Consider the following 22,036-nt stretch of genomic DNA (forward strand, 5'->3'; position numbering starts at 1 on the left):
ATTTGTTCCTTGAGTGCTTGAGTTAGAATCAACCAACTTTACAGGAATAATGATCAACATCACTGTGAAGCTATGCACCTGGTACTTTGCATTTGGAGTTTTCCGTTTTGTTATTGCCCTTGACTTATAGTAGTATAAATTTGAAATTTTTAACTTGTTCATGCATAGCTCAAAAAGTATTTGACTTGTAGGCCTGAAAGTTTACAAATGTGTACTTATGCACCATGGGGTTTGCTTGTTGATTTATTCAGTATTTGTAAAGTTCTTGCACTTTACTTAGTGAAAGATTTTTAGTTTTCAACTTGTGGCACATGTAGTCCAAAAATATTTGATCTAGAGACATAAGATTGACAGAACAGTGGCGTGTTGGGGGCACTCGTGCCCTATGGACACATTTCCAGTTTTTCAATATTATCGGGCCCTTGCCTTTATGTGATTCAATGTACCGTTTATTTTTTCTCCATTAAGATGAATTTAATCCCGACCTTTTCATTGTTCCACTGTTTTATTTATAGCTTTTTTTTGCGACGCATTTTTTCCGGTCATTTCAGTATCATTGATCCAAATGAGTTTGAGGTAAAGGATGGAATACCGGTGAAAGAGGAATGTAAAGGAATGACACATGTTGTTCTCATGAACAGACCCAATAAAACCGAATCTGCAATTATCAACTATTTGTGTTCTTTTGTTCTCCTCATTGCTCACGGTTGATATCCCCCCTCCGCCAAGGTATCTGTCTTTGATGAACGTTGAAATAGTGAACAAAAGTAGAAAATATATTAATATGTATGTATATACAATGATCTATTTCATTCGGTTTGCGTATCTAAATTGGCTGTATGTGTTTGGAAGCTGAATATCTTCCCAGTCTGTATATTGCATCCCAATACCGGTATCTCTCAAATGTCAATTAAAACGCATCATCGCCGGCACTTAAAATATAGTAAGTTCCTCCTTCTTCTGCTCCTGGTGGCTAAGATTTATTCCCAATAATATCCTAATTTGTTTTGGTGCGTTCTACAGAAGCAATTCTACTTTAATTAAAGAATACTCCACTTGCGAATTAGCCGGGCAATACACGTTGTATATTACGGGGACCTCTTAGCTGCAACGTAAATAATAATTAAATTAATTCAAGTTTATATGTAATTATACAAAGTCCATGCCGTTTAGACCCGATGAGAAAAGTTTCGAAACGCTCCAAATGTCACTGCAGGTAAAGGAGAAGGTAATACTTAGTTTACATAGCTGAGTGAGTAGTTATATACAAATCATATGTGAACATATTAAAGTGAGTAGTTCTCGGTAAAGGATTTTCGGTGTGTATGTTTCAATTAAAATATTATTAGTGAGTAGTTCTGTTTTATTGCATGTCAAAGACTAGTTCTCTAAAGATGATTTTAAGTGAGCAGTCATCAACGACCAATGGTCAGTGAGACGTCAGAAATGAATAAACTAGTACATGTATATAGTTCCTAATGGGCAAACATCCACGTGAGCTTAAGGTAAATTAAGCCTAAACAAACGGTGTGATATTACATTTAATATAGGAAAACAATATTTACTTTAATAAAACGTCTGGAATCAACATTGTATTATAATGAATTTAATTTGTTATAGTCAAATTGTTTATTTTTTACTAGTAAGATATTCTACTTAAAGTAATAACAAATAAATAGCCTGATATATCAATCAATGAAACAGATGTTATCGCCAACAGATAACACACGTCAACAGATAAATAAATCCAGAAGGTAAAAATTTAGAAGAATGAAAAACAAAACGTGTTACACCTATCATTGGAAAATACATGATAAATTAATTCATATGCTTTAAGGCAAGTGTTAATGTTGTTTTTTTGTAATATGTTATTAATATTATCATACTACGTTAACATGAAAAAAGACAAATCACCAAATTAGTTCATTATGCCATTACTTTATTACCAGATGTTCATTAATGTTTAATCATTATTTAATTAAGGGATGCTGTTACAGATAATAAATAGGCAGCTTTGATTCTGAACAATTCATTTATAAGGACTGTGCTCCAAAGTAAGTTGACTCTTTCAAATTTATGATAATTGTAATGGTGTTTTTGTTTCAATCAAAACAGATTTAAGATAATTATTAAAGATCAGTTGAAGATAGAGGATAACTCCTCCGAAATGTAGATTAACCTTTTTAGAATTTTTACAGAATGCTTAGTTGAAATATGACCGAATTATCTTGAACAGTACTCTTATGCAAAACAACATATCACTAACTATTTTGATTATTTGTAAACTGAAAAATAAAAAATTATCTAAGGAAATTTATTATTAGTACAAACTGAACAAACCAATGATAGCATGTAACCCACTATGGTGCTTTCAGCAAGGTGCGTGTCGAGTTGATCTCGTATGATATACGCGCTATTAAACATTTAATCATTAAATGAATTATATTAATATTTACTTTTGTAAAAAGAATAAAATGAAATGTATATGAGTAAAAGTTCGTTTTGTTCAACAATTTGGAATGTTGCACCATTTACACGGAATTAACTCAATTTCTGAATGTGCACGTTCTTTTTATATTACACAGGTATTGATTTGTTACAAAATGGTCAAGATTTTCATCACTACCTTCATAGTCTCCCTTCTACTGTGTTCTGTTTGTGCTGATGGTAATTGATATATTATTTATTTTCAACTTTGAAATATTTTGTACATGTTTTCAAGTCTATTGATCATGTTAAGGCAATGCATTTTGTTTCTTCTAAAACTGTTGAAAACATTATGTAGTGTTCAACCTCGAAAGACACAGCAAAGATGTTACTAGATACTTAACTAAATATGTTTGTAATGCAAATATCTTTCTTGTTTACATCTGTCGGTTAAAGTATTGGAAACAAATCTAGAAAAATTACATTTATTTATCAAATATAAGCATTGACTGACTGTATAAGAAATAATTTATCAAAATCGAAATTTCTATTGGAACACATATGAAAGACATATAATGCACCCCTTAGCATGACATTTTAAACAGGTTTGTATTGTAGAAACATATTTAAAACATAATAAACGTTTTAAAATTCTCGAATAGGGATTTGTTTTTGTCAACGAATTAAAAGTCTTGTTGAAACACGCTATTTCGCTAACAATGTCATTATCTATACATTTTTGTGAAGTAATAACTGCGTTTCTAAAACTAATTTCAGTGTTTTTATATTTTTTATGCTGGAAATGCTCAACATTAAATATTCATCTATAACTTTAAAATGGTTTAAGTAGAACTCTTTTTAACATGGTAAATTGTACATAATTTTATAAAATTGTAAAGGCATTGAAGTAGGAAGGCGCGACTAATCCAATGGGTTTTTACCGTCTTTCTGCTTTTCTATTGCGCCTGAAACCCGAACATTTTTTTGACATTTAACATGACTTTTACACGGTCCCATCTAGTCACAACATTTAAAAAAATGTTACGCTATTTTTCGGGGTTTCGGGGATGATAGGGCCTTGTTACAACTGTCTAGTTAACGTGGTAAGCAAATAAAACAAAAACAAAAAACAATGAAGGATGATGAGTAATGATAAGCATAATTGGAACGTTTATCTTATGGTATTCTTTGAAGAAGAGATGCATTTTCTTGAGGTATTTACTGAAAATAATTTTACAGAATGTGAGGTGACGACACCGCAGCAAATAGAATGTATGGGCGGACGCACAGAGGGTTTATACTACTCGTACAATGGCGGACAATGTAGGCGTATGTACGGTTGTTTCTCCGCGTACGCAACCAACCTATACAACGAGGAGGAAGACTGCATTAAAGCTTGGGAAAATTGTTGAACATGTATATGGTACATGGAATAAAAATAGATAAAATAATGATATCTTATTTCTCATATCCTGAGAACAACTGCTACTTTTGCAAGTATTTTCACTTACACACATGTTAGTCCTTATTGGCCTTTAATATGTGTGACGTAAACGCGCGCGTTACAGCATGTTCTAAGATGACTAAAAGTTATAGGCAGGAAGTCATTGAAATGTGTGTTTCATCAGCCAAAAAGAAAGTTATTTAAGCTAAGTTATATAGGCGCCTCTCAGTCACAAAAACTGGGGGGGGGGGGTGGAGCTTAAAACGCCTTTACAATCCAAATAAAATGCATATTTGTCAATCCCAGTATATGTACTGATCATATATATCAAAAAAACTTAATATAAGCCGTTTTGAAAAAAAAATCATATTTCAACATCTACACAAGATAAAAATGTTCGCCGGAAAAAATCCGCACCCCTGCCGTCATAATCACCATGTATTTTATTCCATTTCCAATATTTTCACATAATCCTTTGGTCCATCGACACAGAAGATATATTTCTTCACGATGATGGTCAATTTTAAACTTCAACGGTAATATAAACAATGCAACAGCCGAAATAAACATCAAGATTATCGCCGTTTTCCTCCATTGACAAAATCTTTCGATAAAATTCAAACGTGGCCCCAGCTTTGCCGTGTGCAAAATGCGCAGCGCTTTTAAGTTTGGGAACCAACATAATCGGATGGCTTCGTTCATAGCCGACAGTCCACGTTTGAATTTAATAACAATAACATACAGTAACAATTTTTACCATATTATAGATACTTTTATATAGGGTTAACTGTTCAATCAGCAAATAAATCTAAATATTGACAAACAGAAATAAATAGATTTATTTGGCAAATAACATGTGGACACATTGACCAACTAGCATGATTTTCATTGCATATATGTATGTACAGAAACACACAATCTATGCCTTTATAACCTATACATAATCAACATAAACTGAACAAAAACACCAACAGCTGGACAGCATACCAAAGCTCTACATATAGTATTGATTTAGTATCAGTTATAAAACACCTTAAGTATTGATTTATCATTATACATGAACAGCGGAAGTATTTTTTTTAAATTGTCAGATGTAATAAATTATGATTTTGTCAGGATAGCATGCAACAACAAAACAGTTTCTCTTCTCATCGAACAATAATGATAGTGGATTTACTAGACCGAAATCTTTAGCAACTAATTCTCCAAGGCATTTTCCATCGCTATCAAACATCATGATGTTGTGTGAGCTGCACCCAGAAATAAACACAGTCCCATCATTGGATACACATACACCACGTGCTTCAGCAAGCCTTTTATCTCTCAGTTCACTTTTCAATGTACCATCTCTTGTCAAACAGACAGCACCATCACTGTTGTCTGTTACAAAAACATTCCCTTCACTGGCAGCCATTTGATGTGGAGTTGAGTCAAACATAGGTTTGTTTTTGACATCAGAAATGACAGATTTTAATAATGTACCAGCCATACTGTATACATTTACACCATTTACATCAGATACCCATAACTCTCCAGCACAATATTTCATTCCCAAGCAACGTCCACCTGTAACAGATATATCTCTCACCTTAGATAATGAGCTTGCTACTGATATAAAATAAACTTTGTTTTTGGTAAGTTTCACAGCGACCTCAGTGTTACCAGTACAACAGATACCTGTAGGATATGAATCTAGATGAACACAATCTTTAATGTTATAATTTACACCAAGCCTCTTTATCCTCATATTATTGTTATCGGTCAATACTATTGTACCGTCTTGAAGCTGACATAAATCACAAATGTAGGGATCCATCTTGTCGTTTTTCATGCGGATATTTTCCTCCTTCTGTGAACGTACTTTATACGTCCTTGATGTCGGCATACTTTTGCTTTCTGGTAGCTTTTGTACAGACCCTAAACATGTTGATGAACTGACTAAGGACTTTAATTTTGAATTTTCCTTGAAATGCAATGATTGAATTCCCTTAGGTTCAATTTGTTCAAATACTTTTACTGCATCGTTTAATGTTTGTTGTACCAGTTTTGTCTGAACAAACTGCTGTTTTGTCTCCAGACTGTCCAAGTCTTGTAATTGACTTCTTACCTGCTCAACCTCTTCATTAGCTTTACTTATCTCAGACGTATTTTTCTCTAGGTCTCCTTTGACCAAACAATATTCCGCATCGAGAATTTCCAAAGCTTCACGCTCCAACTTCTGGATATGTTCTACCATGCCGCTCGCAATTCCCTCTATTTGTTCCTCTATGCATTTCATGTTTGTTTTTGTTTTCTTATCAGTATTTTCTAAACGGTCTTGGATGTTCATAATGTCAGCCTTTAAACGTTCTGTTTCTCTTTTCTGATCAGTAGAAACTGATAAGTCGTCTAAACCTGACACTCCCTTACAGGACCTGGTAACAAGAAAAATTTACTTTTTAGTAATTCATTTCAAGATGGTCTTTTTGTTTTCTGTCTGATAGCTCTGATAATTCTTATACAATTAATTTGGCTTTTGTCTTCATGTGAATTATTTTTTACACTTACAATGTCTTATCACTGAAATATATAGAGGTATCTGCTTCACCTACCTTAAAATTTATGATTTAAATTTAGGTGTTTTATATTTGTCAAAATGTAATGTTTAATGTGATCATGATCATGCTATTTTTATCTCCTAGTAAGTGTTGTCCAATTATCATGCACATCATAAAATCAATTTGAAAGATGTTATCGCATAAACATTTCAGATAACACATGACATATTTAATTAACATATATAAAAAAGTAAAGATGATTGTGAATCTAGCTTTGAAGTTGTCAATTATAAACAAAATAATGATTTAAACACTAAAGAAAACACATATATCTTTTCCCCCGAAATTTACTGTTTTCAATGTCTGTCTATTCGATGTCACCCTTATCCCAAATCTCACAAGATTTAAATATATCATTGCAATTATCACAAAAAGTATATTGATTTTCACACTTATTATAAATCGTTGTAGTAATTGCCAATAACTATTATTGTAAAGATACTTAACAATGAGATAATTACAAACCTATGGTCTGTAGCAATACACTTTAAACAATAAACCATGTCATGTTCCTCACAGTACATCTCTATGTCACGATCTGGGTGATATAAACATTTTGTTGTCACGGTCACATGTAACCCTTGTTTTGCCTCGTTCTTGTCTACGAGCTTATGGGATCGAGTCATTCTCAGTCTCCCATGGTGTCGTGTGCATCCTGTACACAAAAACTCCTGGCATTCATGACAATATTTCACAGCTTGTTCTCGAATATCATCCTCAAAACAAGGGGTACAGACAATGTAATGCAGTTTATAGTTGAACGACCGTTCAAACTCCCAAGCCAAAACCGGTGTGAGTTTAGTCTTGTTGTAAAATATATATAAACATTTTGATTAACCATCTTTAAATTTTTAACATTAAACCGGTGCAGTTGTTAAAAGTGTTAATTTTAATTATTCAGTAAAGGGCTATTAAAAACAATTTATTAAGTTTTGTTCGTTGGCACACTATTAGATTATTTACTTTTTTATGAGAAAAAAACAAAGGGTTTCATTTATATAAAACTCGGGTTTAATAATATAGTAGCATTTGTGTGTTTAACATATGGAGATTCTTTTATATAAACCCAATGAAGGTGGAAAGCGTGATATTTTTCACAACAATGACTCGCCGTTTTTTATGCCTCCATCTGTATTATAAGACCGGATATTGACGAGCCCATTTTGTGTAAAAAATCTGATTATACAAACTGTATAAAACAACTCTATGGTGAATTTTGTTCTGAAAACCATCTAGAATGATAAGAAATGGTCTCACTAAGAAAATAAACCCGAACAGCAATATTTTTAATTCAGTCATTAAAGCTGTACACACGTTGAAAGTGTTATTTACTTGACGTAACAATGTAGCGCCAAAAAACGCGTGCAGGGTTTTCAAAACAAGAACGCTATTGAAATGCTGCAAACCAGTTAAATTTCAAATATTTATTTATTATAAAAACAGTGTATTTGCTCGAAAGATATAAAGTGAAATAAAGTAAACAAACAAAAAATTTATAAACGTTTTAAAAAATCATTTTTCTCAAAATGTTTCTGCAAACGATAGACCTAACAACATTTTTTTTTCAACAGACTGGAACAGCCTGTAAATAAAGTCTTATTGGAATACTCTCAGGCGAAAGGAAAATTTAACCACCAAACATATATCCAACTATATTTTTTCTCGACGTGTCAGAATGGAAATAGATTATTAATTTTTCGTGGCATTATAGTATAAAAATGCACAGTTTTTTTGCCTTCAAATTTGCTTTGTAATTTATCATTCCAAGCTTCAGCCTTCGTGATTATTTTTCCTACGCATTTTGAATTTTCAAACCGTGCAGGTATTTCTTCACCAATTTGGCTTGCAGAATGGCTTGAAAGTTTGCTAAATTGTTATCCCAAAAAGGAAATTTATAATGGATTTAAATCATGAGTTATTCAAGATATATCAGATACACCAAGATAATTTTATAGTAATAATTACTAATCTTTATTAAATTTTATTATCAACAATTTTAAATAAATTCAACCAAGTGGACAAGGAGTTATCCAGGTCAAAACCTTAAAACCCAGTCACGACAAAAAATTTTTGATGAATAAAATCACCATAAAAATTATAAAAACATGAAAAATGAAGATTTGTTTCATTGTTAAACGTTGTGATGTAAGCAAATAAAATTAAATCTGTATTCATTTAATGGCTCTTCAATATCCCGGGAACTATTTCCCAGAAGAGGCAAAAAAGACATTTATTTGGTTAGTAACCCTTTACCTTCTAGTGCAGTAGAAAATATAAGTTTATTTATACTGGCAAAAATCATTCATTAGCTAAACATAATTTGTAAATTATTTTTGGGCTTTTAATTTGGGAATTATTTTACTTTCTAAAATTTACCCAAGTTTTGATTGCCTTTGAAAAATGTTTGCTCATCTTGAAGGCTTGCAGGCTTTAATTAACCCCTTGGGACCGATCAAAATATGAAATCTACTTTAAATTGTTATATCATGGATTTTGTTTTATTATTGGACAAATGGAGGGACAAAACATTCATAACGATTTATTTCAAATGTGGCTTGATATTTTGAATTACCACGACTGTCAAGGTCAAAAATGAAAATTGAATTCAAAAAATTTTGCTTCATGGAGTTTCAGCGGGTAGCTCTTATTAAATGCATATCATACTCAAAATGATTTGAAATTATCATTTTTAGGATCCAAAATCCATATAAAGTCTGCAAATTTTCAAATCTTGTCGTTTTTTAATTTTTATTTATGCGTTCTTGAGGGGGAAAAAAAAAAAATTTTCCCCTTACTACCGTCTATTTTTAAACGCCAGAATCAGCGTTGTTTTTGTCGTGTGGAGATCCGGTAAAATGTCGCCCCCGTAATGAAGTATGTTTTATTTCTGAACTTCAGCATGAATTATGCAAGTGCTTGTGTTATTTTTAGTTCCCTTTTTGGCTTTTAATCTAGCTGAGTTGTTCTAGAATTTCTCCATTTGAATACTTTTAAATCGTAAACCCTTAGGATGTGTGGCCCTGCTGTTTTTGAGGATTTAATCTGTGTATGCATGCTTATAATAAATCTCTGATCCTTATAAAATTCCATTTAATTTTTAAGTTCCCGCCAAAATTGTTTTCTCCGTTTAAAGGGCACATTCATTTTCTTCGAACTTGGGCAAACCCGCTTTTTTTCATGTATTAGCATCTAAAGCGTTCACGTTTGGAGGTTTTATGATAACCTCTGTATGAATAAATGATTTGATGTTTTAAAAATTCCATATTTACTATGTTAAAGGGGAAGTCAGGAAATTAATGAATTAATTTAAAAATGGTTAAAAATGGTATTTATGCACTCAAAATCACACACACACAAAAATGACTTTCCTTCATGAATTTCTGTATACATTCTATGATTTTTTGGGTTTGAAGGGTAAAAATATCTCTATATATGTTGGAAGAAAATTTAAACGCCGAAAGAATCAGTAATCCTTAAGCAAGTCATATGACTTGAACGAACCCTTGAAAGTTTTGAAATAACAGATATTGTGGATATTGTATGATTGAAACACGTCTAAGGCATTCATTTGATATGTTATTTAACGTTTTCAGGAGATCACTGTGACAACTATTGTGAAAACTTAACGCTCTTACCTGACCCACGTAACCACCATTTAATTCTTTCTAAGGAGAAACGTTTTGTTCCCTGTGACTGCCTAGAATATTAATTTTGAAGACATTTTACAGAAAAATGAATGAAACATTTAAAGCGAAGAAATATTGTGCATGCGTCTCTGTTTAAGCGTGATGGTTACATGATTTTTCCATTTCCTTTCATGAATAGATTCAACCAAACCGAGTCTGCAACCATTTACTGTCTTTTTTATGCGTTCTTAAAGAATACTTTATAACACTCTATTTTTATTATATTGAAGTAATGTTCAAAGTTCTTTCAAAATATAAAATAATGGTGGAATGAAATAAAGAGGTCATTTGACATGGTTGAGAATAATACTGGTTATATTGGATTCGTATATACAAGACTCGAATAGCGTCCCGTCTAATGAAACTCGTCGAATAGAATTCAGTATGGTACTCAACCTCATGATATTTTATAAAACATTTTATAAAGGGTGAGCAGCTTATAAAACAAAGATACATAATAATCCTAAGAAGTCCTAACCTTGATAAAATGTATCCTCGAAATAATATAAGTTATACGCCGTATTTCTTCATCTATGACCCTAATCAAATTAATTTCTCTTTAATTATTTCAAAAGCTGAACAACACTTCGATACGATACGTGTAACCAGTGTTCGCTTCTATCAATAAGCCTCTAGTTTTCATTTCGATGATATTAAATTATACACTGGCGTAGCTGTGTAGATGGTAGATGTTACATAACATCAGCAATAAAATGTTCGACGAAGCTTTAGAAAACCACACTTTTCAAAATTGTGTCATTGCAAGATGAGTCCAGCTAATCGTACTACGAGATTGTGTTATATTTTATGTATGACATCTCCATTCCAAAGAACCCAGAAAGCTAGCTTTCGCACGAGTAAATATTGTGAGATTAAACATTTAAAGATATTTCATCAATAAGAATTTCCCCCATTAAACTTACAAAAAAATATTGAATATAAAAGAACCACTGCCCTCTATGCTAAACACTTGACGACATTGGGAAATCGCGAGGCAATCTTTAATTGATAATTTAAATTTTTCACAAGCATCATCCATGTTGCAATTTTGCTTTTATTTTTGATTATTCATTTCCAGATTCGTTTAACTCGTTTTGTTAATAAATATATATGGATACCACTGTTAAAGTCTTTTCATGTTTGTTATTAATACTAGATTATTCGGTTTGCGAGTTTTGACCTTTCACTTTACAAGGGATTCGAAATGGTTTTAACAGAACTCTCGTCATCAAGTATCCTTGAGATAATTTTTGCCGAACTGTGTCCCTGTGTTGTATGCATAGTGGGAAACTTTTCAAAGTACAAATTCTTCTTTATATAATACATTCTTTTTGAAATCAATGTGGACAATTACAATGCACCATGTCTGCCCTGATAGCTTCCGCGCGTGAAAAATTCTATATCTCTTATACATTGTCACGGTAAGGTACAAATGATAGCAAATCAGCAACCTAAATAACATATCCTATCAAACATTATCATACAATGTGTAATCTATTTTAGTAAATTGATAAACGAGTCTAGTTCGTAGTGAGTTTATTTATTCACTGTGATTTAGACAAAACGTTTTCAGAAAAAAATGTTTTTGCAAACATTCCGGTTTGCTGTGTGTATGTTTTGTTGCTGTTTCGATTTAACGACGATTTTCGCTTATTTTGTGGTCTTATTTCGGTGGTCGGACCACCACAATACCATCTTTCCCGGATGACTAAACAGTAATTACCAACCTTTCCGAAAGTGACTGTCTATTATTCCTACCAAGACAAATGGCCACATTAGACTCAATGCCTGTACCTCATTCAAGTCGACAATTTAGATATTTCAAGATAACCCGATTGATATATATTTTCGATCAACTTACATCCTACGGAATTATCATCAGTACCTATATAGGAATCTAGTAGTGATCCTTTTTTATTTTTAATCATAACGTCAAGTGCTAAAATAAGTTTTTTATTGCCAGTTATTGTAAGATAATGTGAAGTATTTTTATAGTTTTTGTAAATACAACAGTAATGAAATTAAATTTTGTCTAGACAGGCGGACTTAGACAAACACTAACCTTCTTATAGATGTATGTTTGTCACCATACAGTGTGATACGTTAATGTAACGTATACATGTAATAATTTGATGACAACTTTAGATGAATATATATAAAGTGATAAACTGATAAACAAAATTATTATTCAGCATTGTTGTAACTTCTGTATGTTATAGTTATAGATATAATTCGAAAATGACACAATCATGTATTTTTAACTTGAAATGTTAACTTTAAAGAATAGTATGGTTTGAATTGAAACAGACAATAACATTATATAATTAAATCGTCTTTCATTGAATTTAAAATCAATGCTCACAAAGAAATATAAAAAACGGACAGTACAAAAATATGCTCGTTGATGATAGAATTTGCAATTTTTGTTCATTACAAGATATTGAAATTAAAGAAAACTTTATGTTGAGATTGTTAATTTCTAGTATATCTGAAAATGTTTAAAACTTTAAAATAAACTAGAAAAGACTTAGCCGTTTGTAAAGATGGTGTGAAACGAGAATTATAAAACTATTTAATTTACTGATACAGCGACCTTAAGTTTATCAATCATTTTTTTTCATCTCGATTCACATTTCTAAACTCATTAGTATTCATGATAACGGTTAATTACTTAACGATTTAAACAGAATGAAAGGCATGGAAGTATAGATACTGACTTTGCTGCCAGTATAAACCCAGGTAAATCATGTAAAATGACCCGGTTCTCAAGCATTGTTGGTGGCTTGATATTTACATCACTTGAAGTTTGAAAGGACTGTTCCAAATTCAAAGCAGAAGAAAAGCAAGTGTACAACTATTGGGTGTAGATGAATGATTGAGTCTTGATGTAGGAGGATTACAAGTCTTTGAATAATATTTTATTCTTCGTATCCTTAGAACCACTGCTACTTGTGCAAGCATTTTCATAGAGACTTCCACCTACGATTCCTAATTGGCATTTAACAGGGGTCTTTGAACCTCGAATATAATTTTGATGTGACATAACCGCGCAAGATTCGGCACACCATTACATGAAGAAAATATCATGCACTGGAAGTCATCGAAATGTTTGCATGACAATCAAGTATAATACTATACATATTATGTCTTGTATAGGTTTGAGTATAAGGGCCTCGTCTAAATTTGGGAATATATATATTGAATCTACGGAAGCCGAAATGTAGACGAATACGTATTAATACAATTGATTTATAATGATAGTAATCTGTTGGTTTCTTTTGAAATACTTTTTATCTTAGTATTATTTTTTCTCAAGTATTTGTTACAAATGTATAATATAATGAACTGCTGATATTAAATCATGTGCCTGTTATGAAGACGGCTTTAATATTCTGAAACAAATATGGCGGCCATCTCAGATTTTGGTGGTCATATTGGATTCGCACAACCTGGATCCCAGGCTTAAATGAAGTTTTTTATAAGCCAACAACTGTGCCAAGTTTCATGTTTTTCACAAGAGGTGCACACTTCGCACTATTTTATGCATGGATTTCTAGGACTATATGTAATGAACAGTTTGCTAAATTATTGAAATGCAGAAATATCGAATTTATCAATAAGTCAAGTCGTTTATATGCTTATTGTAATTTAATACATAATCATGTTAACATGTAAGCACTGAAATAATAAACAGTAACAATACGAGTATGTACCAAATAATGAAGATTTTTTTGGAGGGGTAAAATTACAAAATAAACAAATGATTTTGACTTTTAGCTTCTTACACATTTCATAACTTAGTTTAAAACTAATTAAATATCTCGCTCGCCCGAATGCCACAGAAAGCTATTAGAACATATGTTAATCTTTTATTATAAACCAATATTTTAAGACCAGTAAAGGACTCAATTACCTGAACTTCTATCAGTTATTTCACAAACAAAAATATAGCTGTCAAGAAATAACATTCATGAATGACGGATGAATAAATCATTTTCCAAACAAGAGCGATCAGTGATCACATGTGTCGCCTCGTGATGGCCAATTTCATGTTGGGACAAGTTTTGTGACAGACGGACAGACAGACGGACAGTGCACAACTATACTTGGTACTGATCATTCCTGTAAAGTTTGGATATAATTGCACCAGTAGTTTATGACAAGTAGTCCGGACAAGCTTTTGTGTATCTGGCAACACACAGAAAAAAACACCCTTTTATCAAAGGGCCATTACTCGGCCAAAATCATTCAACCAAAAAAACCGTGCAACATGCGCAAGGACTTGAGCTACAGATCAATCCTGTAAAGTTTCATTGAAATTGCATAAGTGGTATAAGAGGGGTAAAGTAGTCCGGACAAACTTTAAAAATTATTAAAGGGCCATAACTCTGAAAAAAATCATTGAACCGAGAATGCAGACAATGCACAACTAGACTTGGTACTGATCATTCCTGTAAAGTTTGGATGAAATTGCACGAGTAGTTTATGAGGAGTAGTCCGGACAAGATTTTGTGTATCTGGCAACACGCAGAAAAAAACTAACTTTTTATCAAAGGGCCATAACTCGGCCAAAAATCATTCAACCGGAAAACTTGTGTAATGTGCACAAGGACTTGAGCTACAGATCAATCCTGTAAAGTTTCATTTAAATTGCATTAGTGGTATAAGAGAAGTAGTCCAGACAAACTTTAAAAATAAAATCATTTAAGGGCCGTAACTCTTACAAAAATCATTGAACAGGAAAATGCTGACAATATGCACAACTAGACTTGGTACTGATCATTCCTGTAAAGTTTGGATGAAATTGCACGAGTAGTTTATGAGGAGTAGTCCGGACAAGTTTTGTGACGGACGGACAGACAGACGGACAGACTGACGACGGAGAAGTGATCCCTATATGTCGCCACTACTCCGTAGAGGCGACACAAAAATGAGCTACTGTTACCCATTAATAAATTAATATATTCCCGAGCTTATATCAAAGCACAGAAGGCGCTGAATTTGTGTTGGTCTCAGAATGTAAGAAAGGTACAGGTTTTGAGATTATATGTATAGTGCCACCAATGCTTTCCAGTGTTTTAACTGTTGTAAATTGGCTATAAGACTAATTGCAACACTGATATTCAATCCAATGTTTATTTGACTTAAACAATTTGAAAAAAATGAGTTGCCTTTACTGGGATTTGAACTCCAGACCTCTCACTTCCTAAGCGAGCGCGAAAACCCTACAGCCATGGTGAATTTATATTTAAACGGCCTGAAGAAAACCATATTATTCTAAATTAGGGCTTGTAATGACTTTAACTGTTGTTTAACACAGATGTAAATAATCCTGGAGCTTACTATAAGCATGTATATTTATAAAGAATCAAAGGGCTACAAGTTCTGTGGTATTTTCTGATCATTGCAATCTAAATCGTACAGTTTATCTGTATGTATTTTCCTGTATAAGTTTATTTTTTATGTATTATAATTCATTTTGCAAGGCACCAGAGTTTGATACATACGGAATTCTGCATAACTAGAGTTGCATCAAAAAATCATTTATGTTCATTTTTTTACGACAGTCACACTTTATCCTTGCATATAATGGCTACTTCCTTAACAAAGACACTTAAAAAAGAATTTAAAAAAAAAAGTTTCCTCGACTGGGATTCGAACTCAAGACCTGTCACTCACTAAGCGAGCGCGTTACCCCTCCACCACGCAGAAGTTATACAAACAATGGCTGAATAACATCAAGTAATTCTAAATTTAGAACTTCCATTGCATTTCATGTTTGTAATCCTTATTAATTTCGAGGTATTTTGTTCTGGATAAACCTGTTGTTTAAAATTGAAGTAAATAATTTAGCGAAAATCTTCTCGCCCAAACAGTCCGACATGTAGAATCTATATATTCCACTACTCGGTTAGCGTAGTATTCGGTAATCGACATCGCTAAAAATAGTATTTTCATTGATAAAATCATATTCATCCGCGTAATTTGTGATTGTGCATTTATTGACAATTCTATAAGCCAACGCTATTTTTAAACTTTGAATGCGTTGTAATTTGTTGGATACTTGTAACAAAATAAAAAAAAATTCTTTCTTTTAAATCGCTAGTTTTAAGCTGTTTTGAGAACTACTTGTTGTTAGGTTTGTTGTAAACTTCTGTGTCAGAGATTGAATGTCCGCTTTGTATTTACTTATTTTCGATCAGAAAATGCAATAAAACAATATTAGAAATCTCCGACCATTCGGGAATTATTTTGCTTGAAAATTAATGTGCCTGTCTTTGACCATCTTTACGCAGTGATATACCCTGAATTTTTTGGCGTTAGGGAAGTAACCGCTTCAAAAAAGTGGACTACTTTCGGCATTTGCAATTAACAGCATTAGACTCTGAAATTTCGCTACCATTATTTGTTTGGTCTGACGACCCAAACAAATAAAAACCGATAATTTTACATTCCCGCAATATGGACCCAATAAAGGTATGCTATAGGCAATAAGAGTTGTTCTTGTTCACATGTTTCTTATCCTATTCAACATTTTTAGTCAACCCTAAAGTCAACAGTTTCTTATCTGATACCAGTCTGCTACACCAATCTCCGCGCACCTTTTTACTCACCTTTTGGTACTGATCATGGGAAGTAACCGTTGTTGATTCACTACACTTCTCGTTACTTCCCCTGATCAGCACAGAAAAGGTATTGAAATATAACACGTCTGTTAAATAGTGTTCATTTTAAGAGGGGTAGATTGGTTTTAACTAGTGTGACATCTTTAAAACATTAATAAACATTAATAAACAGTAGAAGCCTGTCCCTTTAATAATAGCAGGCGACTCCCTTTGACAGCGAAAAAACCCCATTAATATACAGTATTCTGCTATGTAATATTAAAGTTCACTACATAAGTACCGTATAGCTATCAGTAATCAGGATGAATTGGCAAATTGTTATTAGCTCCTGGGTCATTTAATTAAGATGTATCAATATTTATCACTTACAACTCTGAAAATAATACAGATATATTACCGTTTTATGTGTATGACACTGTATATACATGTTTGGCATCGTTATTTTGATCACTTATGGCATATCAAAAATGGATCAGTCATTTTTTCACACGTGAATGAGTCATTCAATAATGGAGATAGATGAAAATTGATCAAAATCCGTTCAAATATGACCAATCCGGACAATTTTAAACGGGTTCAAAATTTAATGTTACATCGACACTTCCATATATGGAACCATATTATTTACTAACATAGCATGAATTTACAAATTTGTAGGATTTTTAGCAATTGCAGCATCTCGGCTATTATGTTATGCGAATGGGCTTTTAGCACAATAACTTTTTATTGCACAATATGGTAAACCAAATTTATTTTTTGTTTACAAAAATGAATTTTACTTAGTGCTGTTGTGAACAACAATATTAAATACAAACAGTATAATGTCCTATTAATAAAATTTTAACACAAAGAGAGAAGTTAAAGTATAAGAGCGTTTATGAGAAGGGCATTATTTATAAATGAGTTTCGCCCCAATACGAACAAACTTGATGCCTTATTGATGTATTGATAATTTTGCATTGAGTGTCATAGCGGAACACAACTACAAGATTTCTGAGAACAAAATAATTGATAATTATTATTTTCCTCTTGAACAAAAAAACCTGGAAAGCAGTGACTATTTTATCTTAAATATTGACAAACAGGGATAAATAGATTTATTTGGCAAATGATATGTTGACACACTGACCAATTAAAATGATTTTTATAGCATACATGTATGTACAGAAACACACAGCCCATGTCTTTATAACCAATAAATAAATGACATAAATTGGACAACAAAACTAACAGCTAGACTGCATAGCAAAGCTCTACATATGGTATTGATTGAATATCAGTAATTTAAGACATTAAGTATTGTATTGAGTAATCATCATACATTAACAAGGAATGTAAATGTATATAAAGGCTGACTGTTGAATATGATATGTTTGATCATATAACTGTAAATCTTTTTCTCCATATGTAGCATTTTAAATCTATGTACAATATAACAACAAAAAAAACACTATTTTTAAATTGTCAGATATAATAAACTATCATTTTGCCGGAATAGCATGCAACAACTAAACAGTTTCTCTTCTCATCGAACAATAATGATAGTGGATTTACTAGACCGAAATCTTGAGAAACTAATTCTCCGAGGCATTTCCCTTTGCTATCAAACATCATGATGTTGTTTGAGCCACACCCAGAAATAAACACGGTCCCGTCATTGGATGCACATACACCACGTGTGTCAGCAAGCATTTTATCTTTCCGTTCCCTTTTCACCGTTCCATCTCTTGTCAAACAGACAACACCATTACTTGAGTCTGCTACAAAAACATTTTCTCCGCTGACGGTCATATGTTTTATAGATGTAAATATGCGTTGTCCATTGACATCATTAATGATAGAATTTAATAATGTACCAGTCGTACTGTATACATAAACACCTTTTCCATTAGATACCCATAACTCTCCAGCACAATATGTCATTCCATAGTAACCTCCATCAGTAACAGATATATCTCTCACCTTAGATAATGAGCTTCCTACTGATATAAACCAAACTTTGTTGTTGTGCAATATCACAGCGACCTCAGTATTACCAGTACAACAGATACCTCTGGGATTTGATTCTAAATCCAAACAATCTTTAATGTTATAATTCACATCAAGCCTCTTTATCTTCATATTATTGTTATCAGCCAGTATGATTGTACCGTCTTGAAGCTGACATGCATCACAAATGTAGGGCTGGAGTTTGTCGTTTTTCATGCGGATATTTTCCTCCTTCCATGAACTGACTTTATACGTCGTTGATGTCGGCTGGCTTTTGTTTTCTGCTATCTTTTGTACAGACCCTAAAGACGTTGATGAACTGACAGAGGACTTTAATTCTGTATTTTCCTTCAAATACAATGATTGAATGCCCTTAGATTCAGTTTGTCCAAATACTGTTTCTGCATCGTTTAATGTTTGTTGTGTCAGTTTTGTTTGGACAAACTGTTGTATTTTATTCAGACTGTCCAAGTCTTTTAGTTGACTTCTCACCTGCTCAATTTCTTGTTTAGCTTTACTTAAATTAGAAATATCTGTCTCCAGTTCTCCTTTGACTTTAGAATATTCCGCATCTAGACCTTCCAAAGCTTCACACTCCAACTTCTGGATATGTTCTACCAAACCGCGCGCAAGTCCCTCTATTTGCGAAATGACTTCATTTCTTTGTTCCTCTATGCTTTTCAGGTTCGTTTTCTTATCAGTATTTTCTAAACGTTCTTGGGTGTTCATAATGTCAGCCTTTAAACGTTCTGTTTCTCTTTTCTGATCAGTAGAAACTGATAAGTCGTCTAAACTTGTCACTCCCGTACAGGACCTGTTAACAAGAAATTTTAACTTCTCAGATAAAGTAATTCAGTACATTCAGCATCTTAATTTCAGTATTCTATTTTAGGATTATTTTACTTTACGTATTAACTAGATACATTTATAGAGATGATCTTGTTGTTTTCATCTGTATGAAAGCTCTTATAAATCGTATACAATTAATTTGGCAACTGTCTTCGCGTGAATTCTTTTACAATCATAATGTCTTATCACAAGGATATAGATAGGTATTTGCTGTACCTAACTAAAAATCATTATTAAAATTTGGAAGTTATTTATGTTTGTTAGAATGGAGTTGTTTTTGTCCTCATGACTGTGTTATTTACTTGTTTTATCTACTAGTAATTGAAAGATGATTGTGACAATAACTGTCAAGTTGCCAATTATAAAAATACTGATTTACAGCGCCTATTACTCCCCCCCCACGATATTTCCGATGTCCGTCGCTTCGATGACACCTTTTTTCAAGATCTCACATGATTTTAATATACCATTGCAATTATTACAAAATATTGATTTATTTTCAAACTAATTATAAATCATAGTAGTAATTGTAAAAACACTTAACAAAGAGAAATGAATCTAAAATAAATACAAACCTATGGTCTGTAGCAATACACTTTAAACAATAAACCATATCATGCTCTTTACAGTACATCTCTATGTCACGATCTGGGTGATATAAACATTTTGCTGTCACGGTCACATGTGACTTCTGTTTTGCCTCGTTCTTGTCTACAAGCTTATGGGAACGGCTAATTCTCAGTCTTCCATGGTGTTGAGTGCATCCTGTACACAAAAACTCCAGACATTCAGGACAATATTTCACAGCTTGCTCTCGAATATCACCCTCAAAACAAGGGGTACAAACAATGTCAATGTCAGTTATAGTTGAACGACCGTCTACTTCAGCCATCGTGTCAGCCCAGTCTGCTATAAAATAACATGTATATACGTTTCAATAAGCATGTAACTTTACATTCATTAAGTGTATTTTAAACACGAATTCTTGAAATTGAAACATATTACTGATAGTATGGTGTTAATTTGTTCTTGGTATATTATTGAATATTTCGCATTTAATAACAAAGAAAAAAAACATAGTTTATTATATACTAGTATATATTATAGCATAAAATCGGCTATTTTTCCCTATTTTGCCCATGTTATAACGGGACCAAAACCATGTGTTAACATAGTCACGCGCTCTTGTTATAGCACGGTTTCACCTATGCGCAATACATACAGGGCCCAGTAAACAAACCTTTAAAAATACGATTTGGCCTGTTTGCCAAAGAGTCATACGCTCTTGTTACATTGAAATTATTGATTCGAGGGCCTAAATCGCATTAAATACGGCGAGCAACATTCAAGTAACTATGCCGGAAATACGGCGTATAGTTTAGACATCGCTGCTAATCTTGTTGTCGCCATTTCTAAGAAACGGACAGTTGTCAATGTAAACAAATATTCAGTTTAACCCCCCGATTAGCTTACAAAACAAGATAACACAAAATAAATATGAGAAAATGTTGTTTCATTGATGTTTCTGTTGATAAATGCTCTTTATATTTCTTTGAGAGAATAATGTTTAGTGCCTGATTTTTTTTATAAACTTGTGTGCTTGAAAAAAAAACTGATTCTGATGTCACTAATCTTTTTTCTACCGTCAATATGAAATCATTCTAAGAATTTCTGAGGGTCATGTTTTGTCTTGGGTAGAGGGTTGAGTAATGTAACGTTGTTTTTTTTCTTGAGATAATAAATCTCCAGTGTCAAGCTTTGTTAAATCAATTAAAATTCAAAATTTCGTTTGGTTCTGAGAATTTCCCAAGTTGTTGGCCCCGGAAAAATAAAACGCATACGTAAAATATGTGGAATTGGATAAATACCGTCCAAGCACAAGGATTTAATGTAATTGTGTTTTGTATGAAATATACATCATGAATCTGTTTTAAAATTTTATGCTATAATAGCGTCAACGCACGTTTATTTCGTGTTATAAAGTCTGCAGAGTCCCTCAGAACTGTTGGAGCCCTCGCCCTACCGGGCTCGGCACCAACCGTTCCTCGGGACTCTGCAGACGTTATAACACGGAAAAACGTGCGTTAACCCTATAAAATAAACAGTGTATGTTTATATAGATTTATGTTGTAAAACATCACATTATATTTTATATCTGCGAGCTTAGTCTATTATAAAATAGCATATATAGGATTTTTACGTATAAATAACAACTTAATCTACCATATGCAATTATCATATGAAATTGTAACATATTACTAGTATTAAGGTGTTGTGTTGATTTTTACGAAAAAAGTAAATTATATAGATATTTAAAAAACGGCATATGTATAATTATATAGATCTCTGTTGTAAAACATTGATGAATATGTCTTATAAAGTGGCATTATGCTCATTTTTTGCTGTCAAGTTGGGTCG

The 22,036-nt window shown here is 32.6% G+C and overlaps 2 protein-coding genes across 3 annotated transcripts; both read right to left on the minus strand.

Moving 5' to 3' along the window:
- Positions 1 to 4,691: 4,691 nt before the first annotated feature.
- On the minus strand, positions 4,692 to 7,204 carry LOC132716792 (uncharacterized). The gene is made up of 2 exons (XM_060700124.1): positions 6,934 to 7,204; positions 4,692 to 6,285 (listed from the first exon to the last, which is right to left on the minus strand). Exons 1-2 carry the CDS (start codon positions 7,092 to 7,094, stop codon positions 4,959 to 4,961), a joined length of 1,488 nt encoding a protein of 495 aa, XP_060556107.1. The 5' UTR covers positions 7,095 to 7,204; the 3' UTR covers positions 4,692 to 4,958.
- Positions 7,205 to 14,523: 7,319 nt separating this feature from the next.
- Positions 14,524 to 20,523, minus strand: LOC132716791 (tripartite motif-containing protein 42-like). 2 transcript variants are annotated; one of them, XR_009623871.1, is made up of 3 exons: positions 20,194 to 20,523; positions 16,701 to 19,583; positions 14,524 to 15,089 (listed from the first exon to the last, which is right to left on the minus strand). XR_009623871.1 is itself a non-coding variant. In XM_060700123.1 (2 exons), the coding sequence occupies exons 1-2, from the start codon at positions 20,508 to 20,510 to the stop codon at positions 18,245 to 18,247; spliced, it is 1,656 nt and encodes a 551-aa protein (XP_060556106.1). In that variant the 5' UTR covers positions 20,511 to 20,523; the 3' UTR covers positions 15,929 to 18,244. The 2 variants fall into 2 exon arrangements, 1 of the variants encoding a protein (XP_060556106.1); XM_060700123.1 differs by lacking the exon at positions 14,524 to 15,089 and having other exon boundaries at positions 15,929 to 19,583.
- Positions 20,524 to 22,036: the final 1,513 nt, after the last annotated feature.

The sequence above is a fragment of the Ruditapes philippinarum genome, unplaced genomic scaffold (assembly GCF_026571515.1).
Source record: "Ruditapes philippinarum isolate M1 unplaced genomic scaffold, ASM2657151v2 ctg9035_1_1_1_1, whole genome shotgun sequence".
In the NCBI taxonomy this organism is placed as follows: domain Eukaryota; kingdom Metazoa; phylum Mollusca; class Bivalvia; order Venerida; family Veneridae; genus Ruditapes; species Ruditapes philippinarum.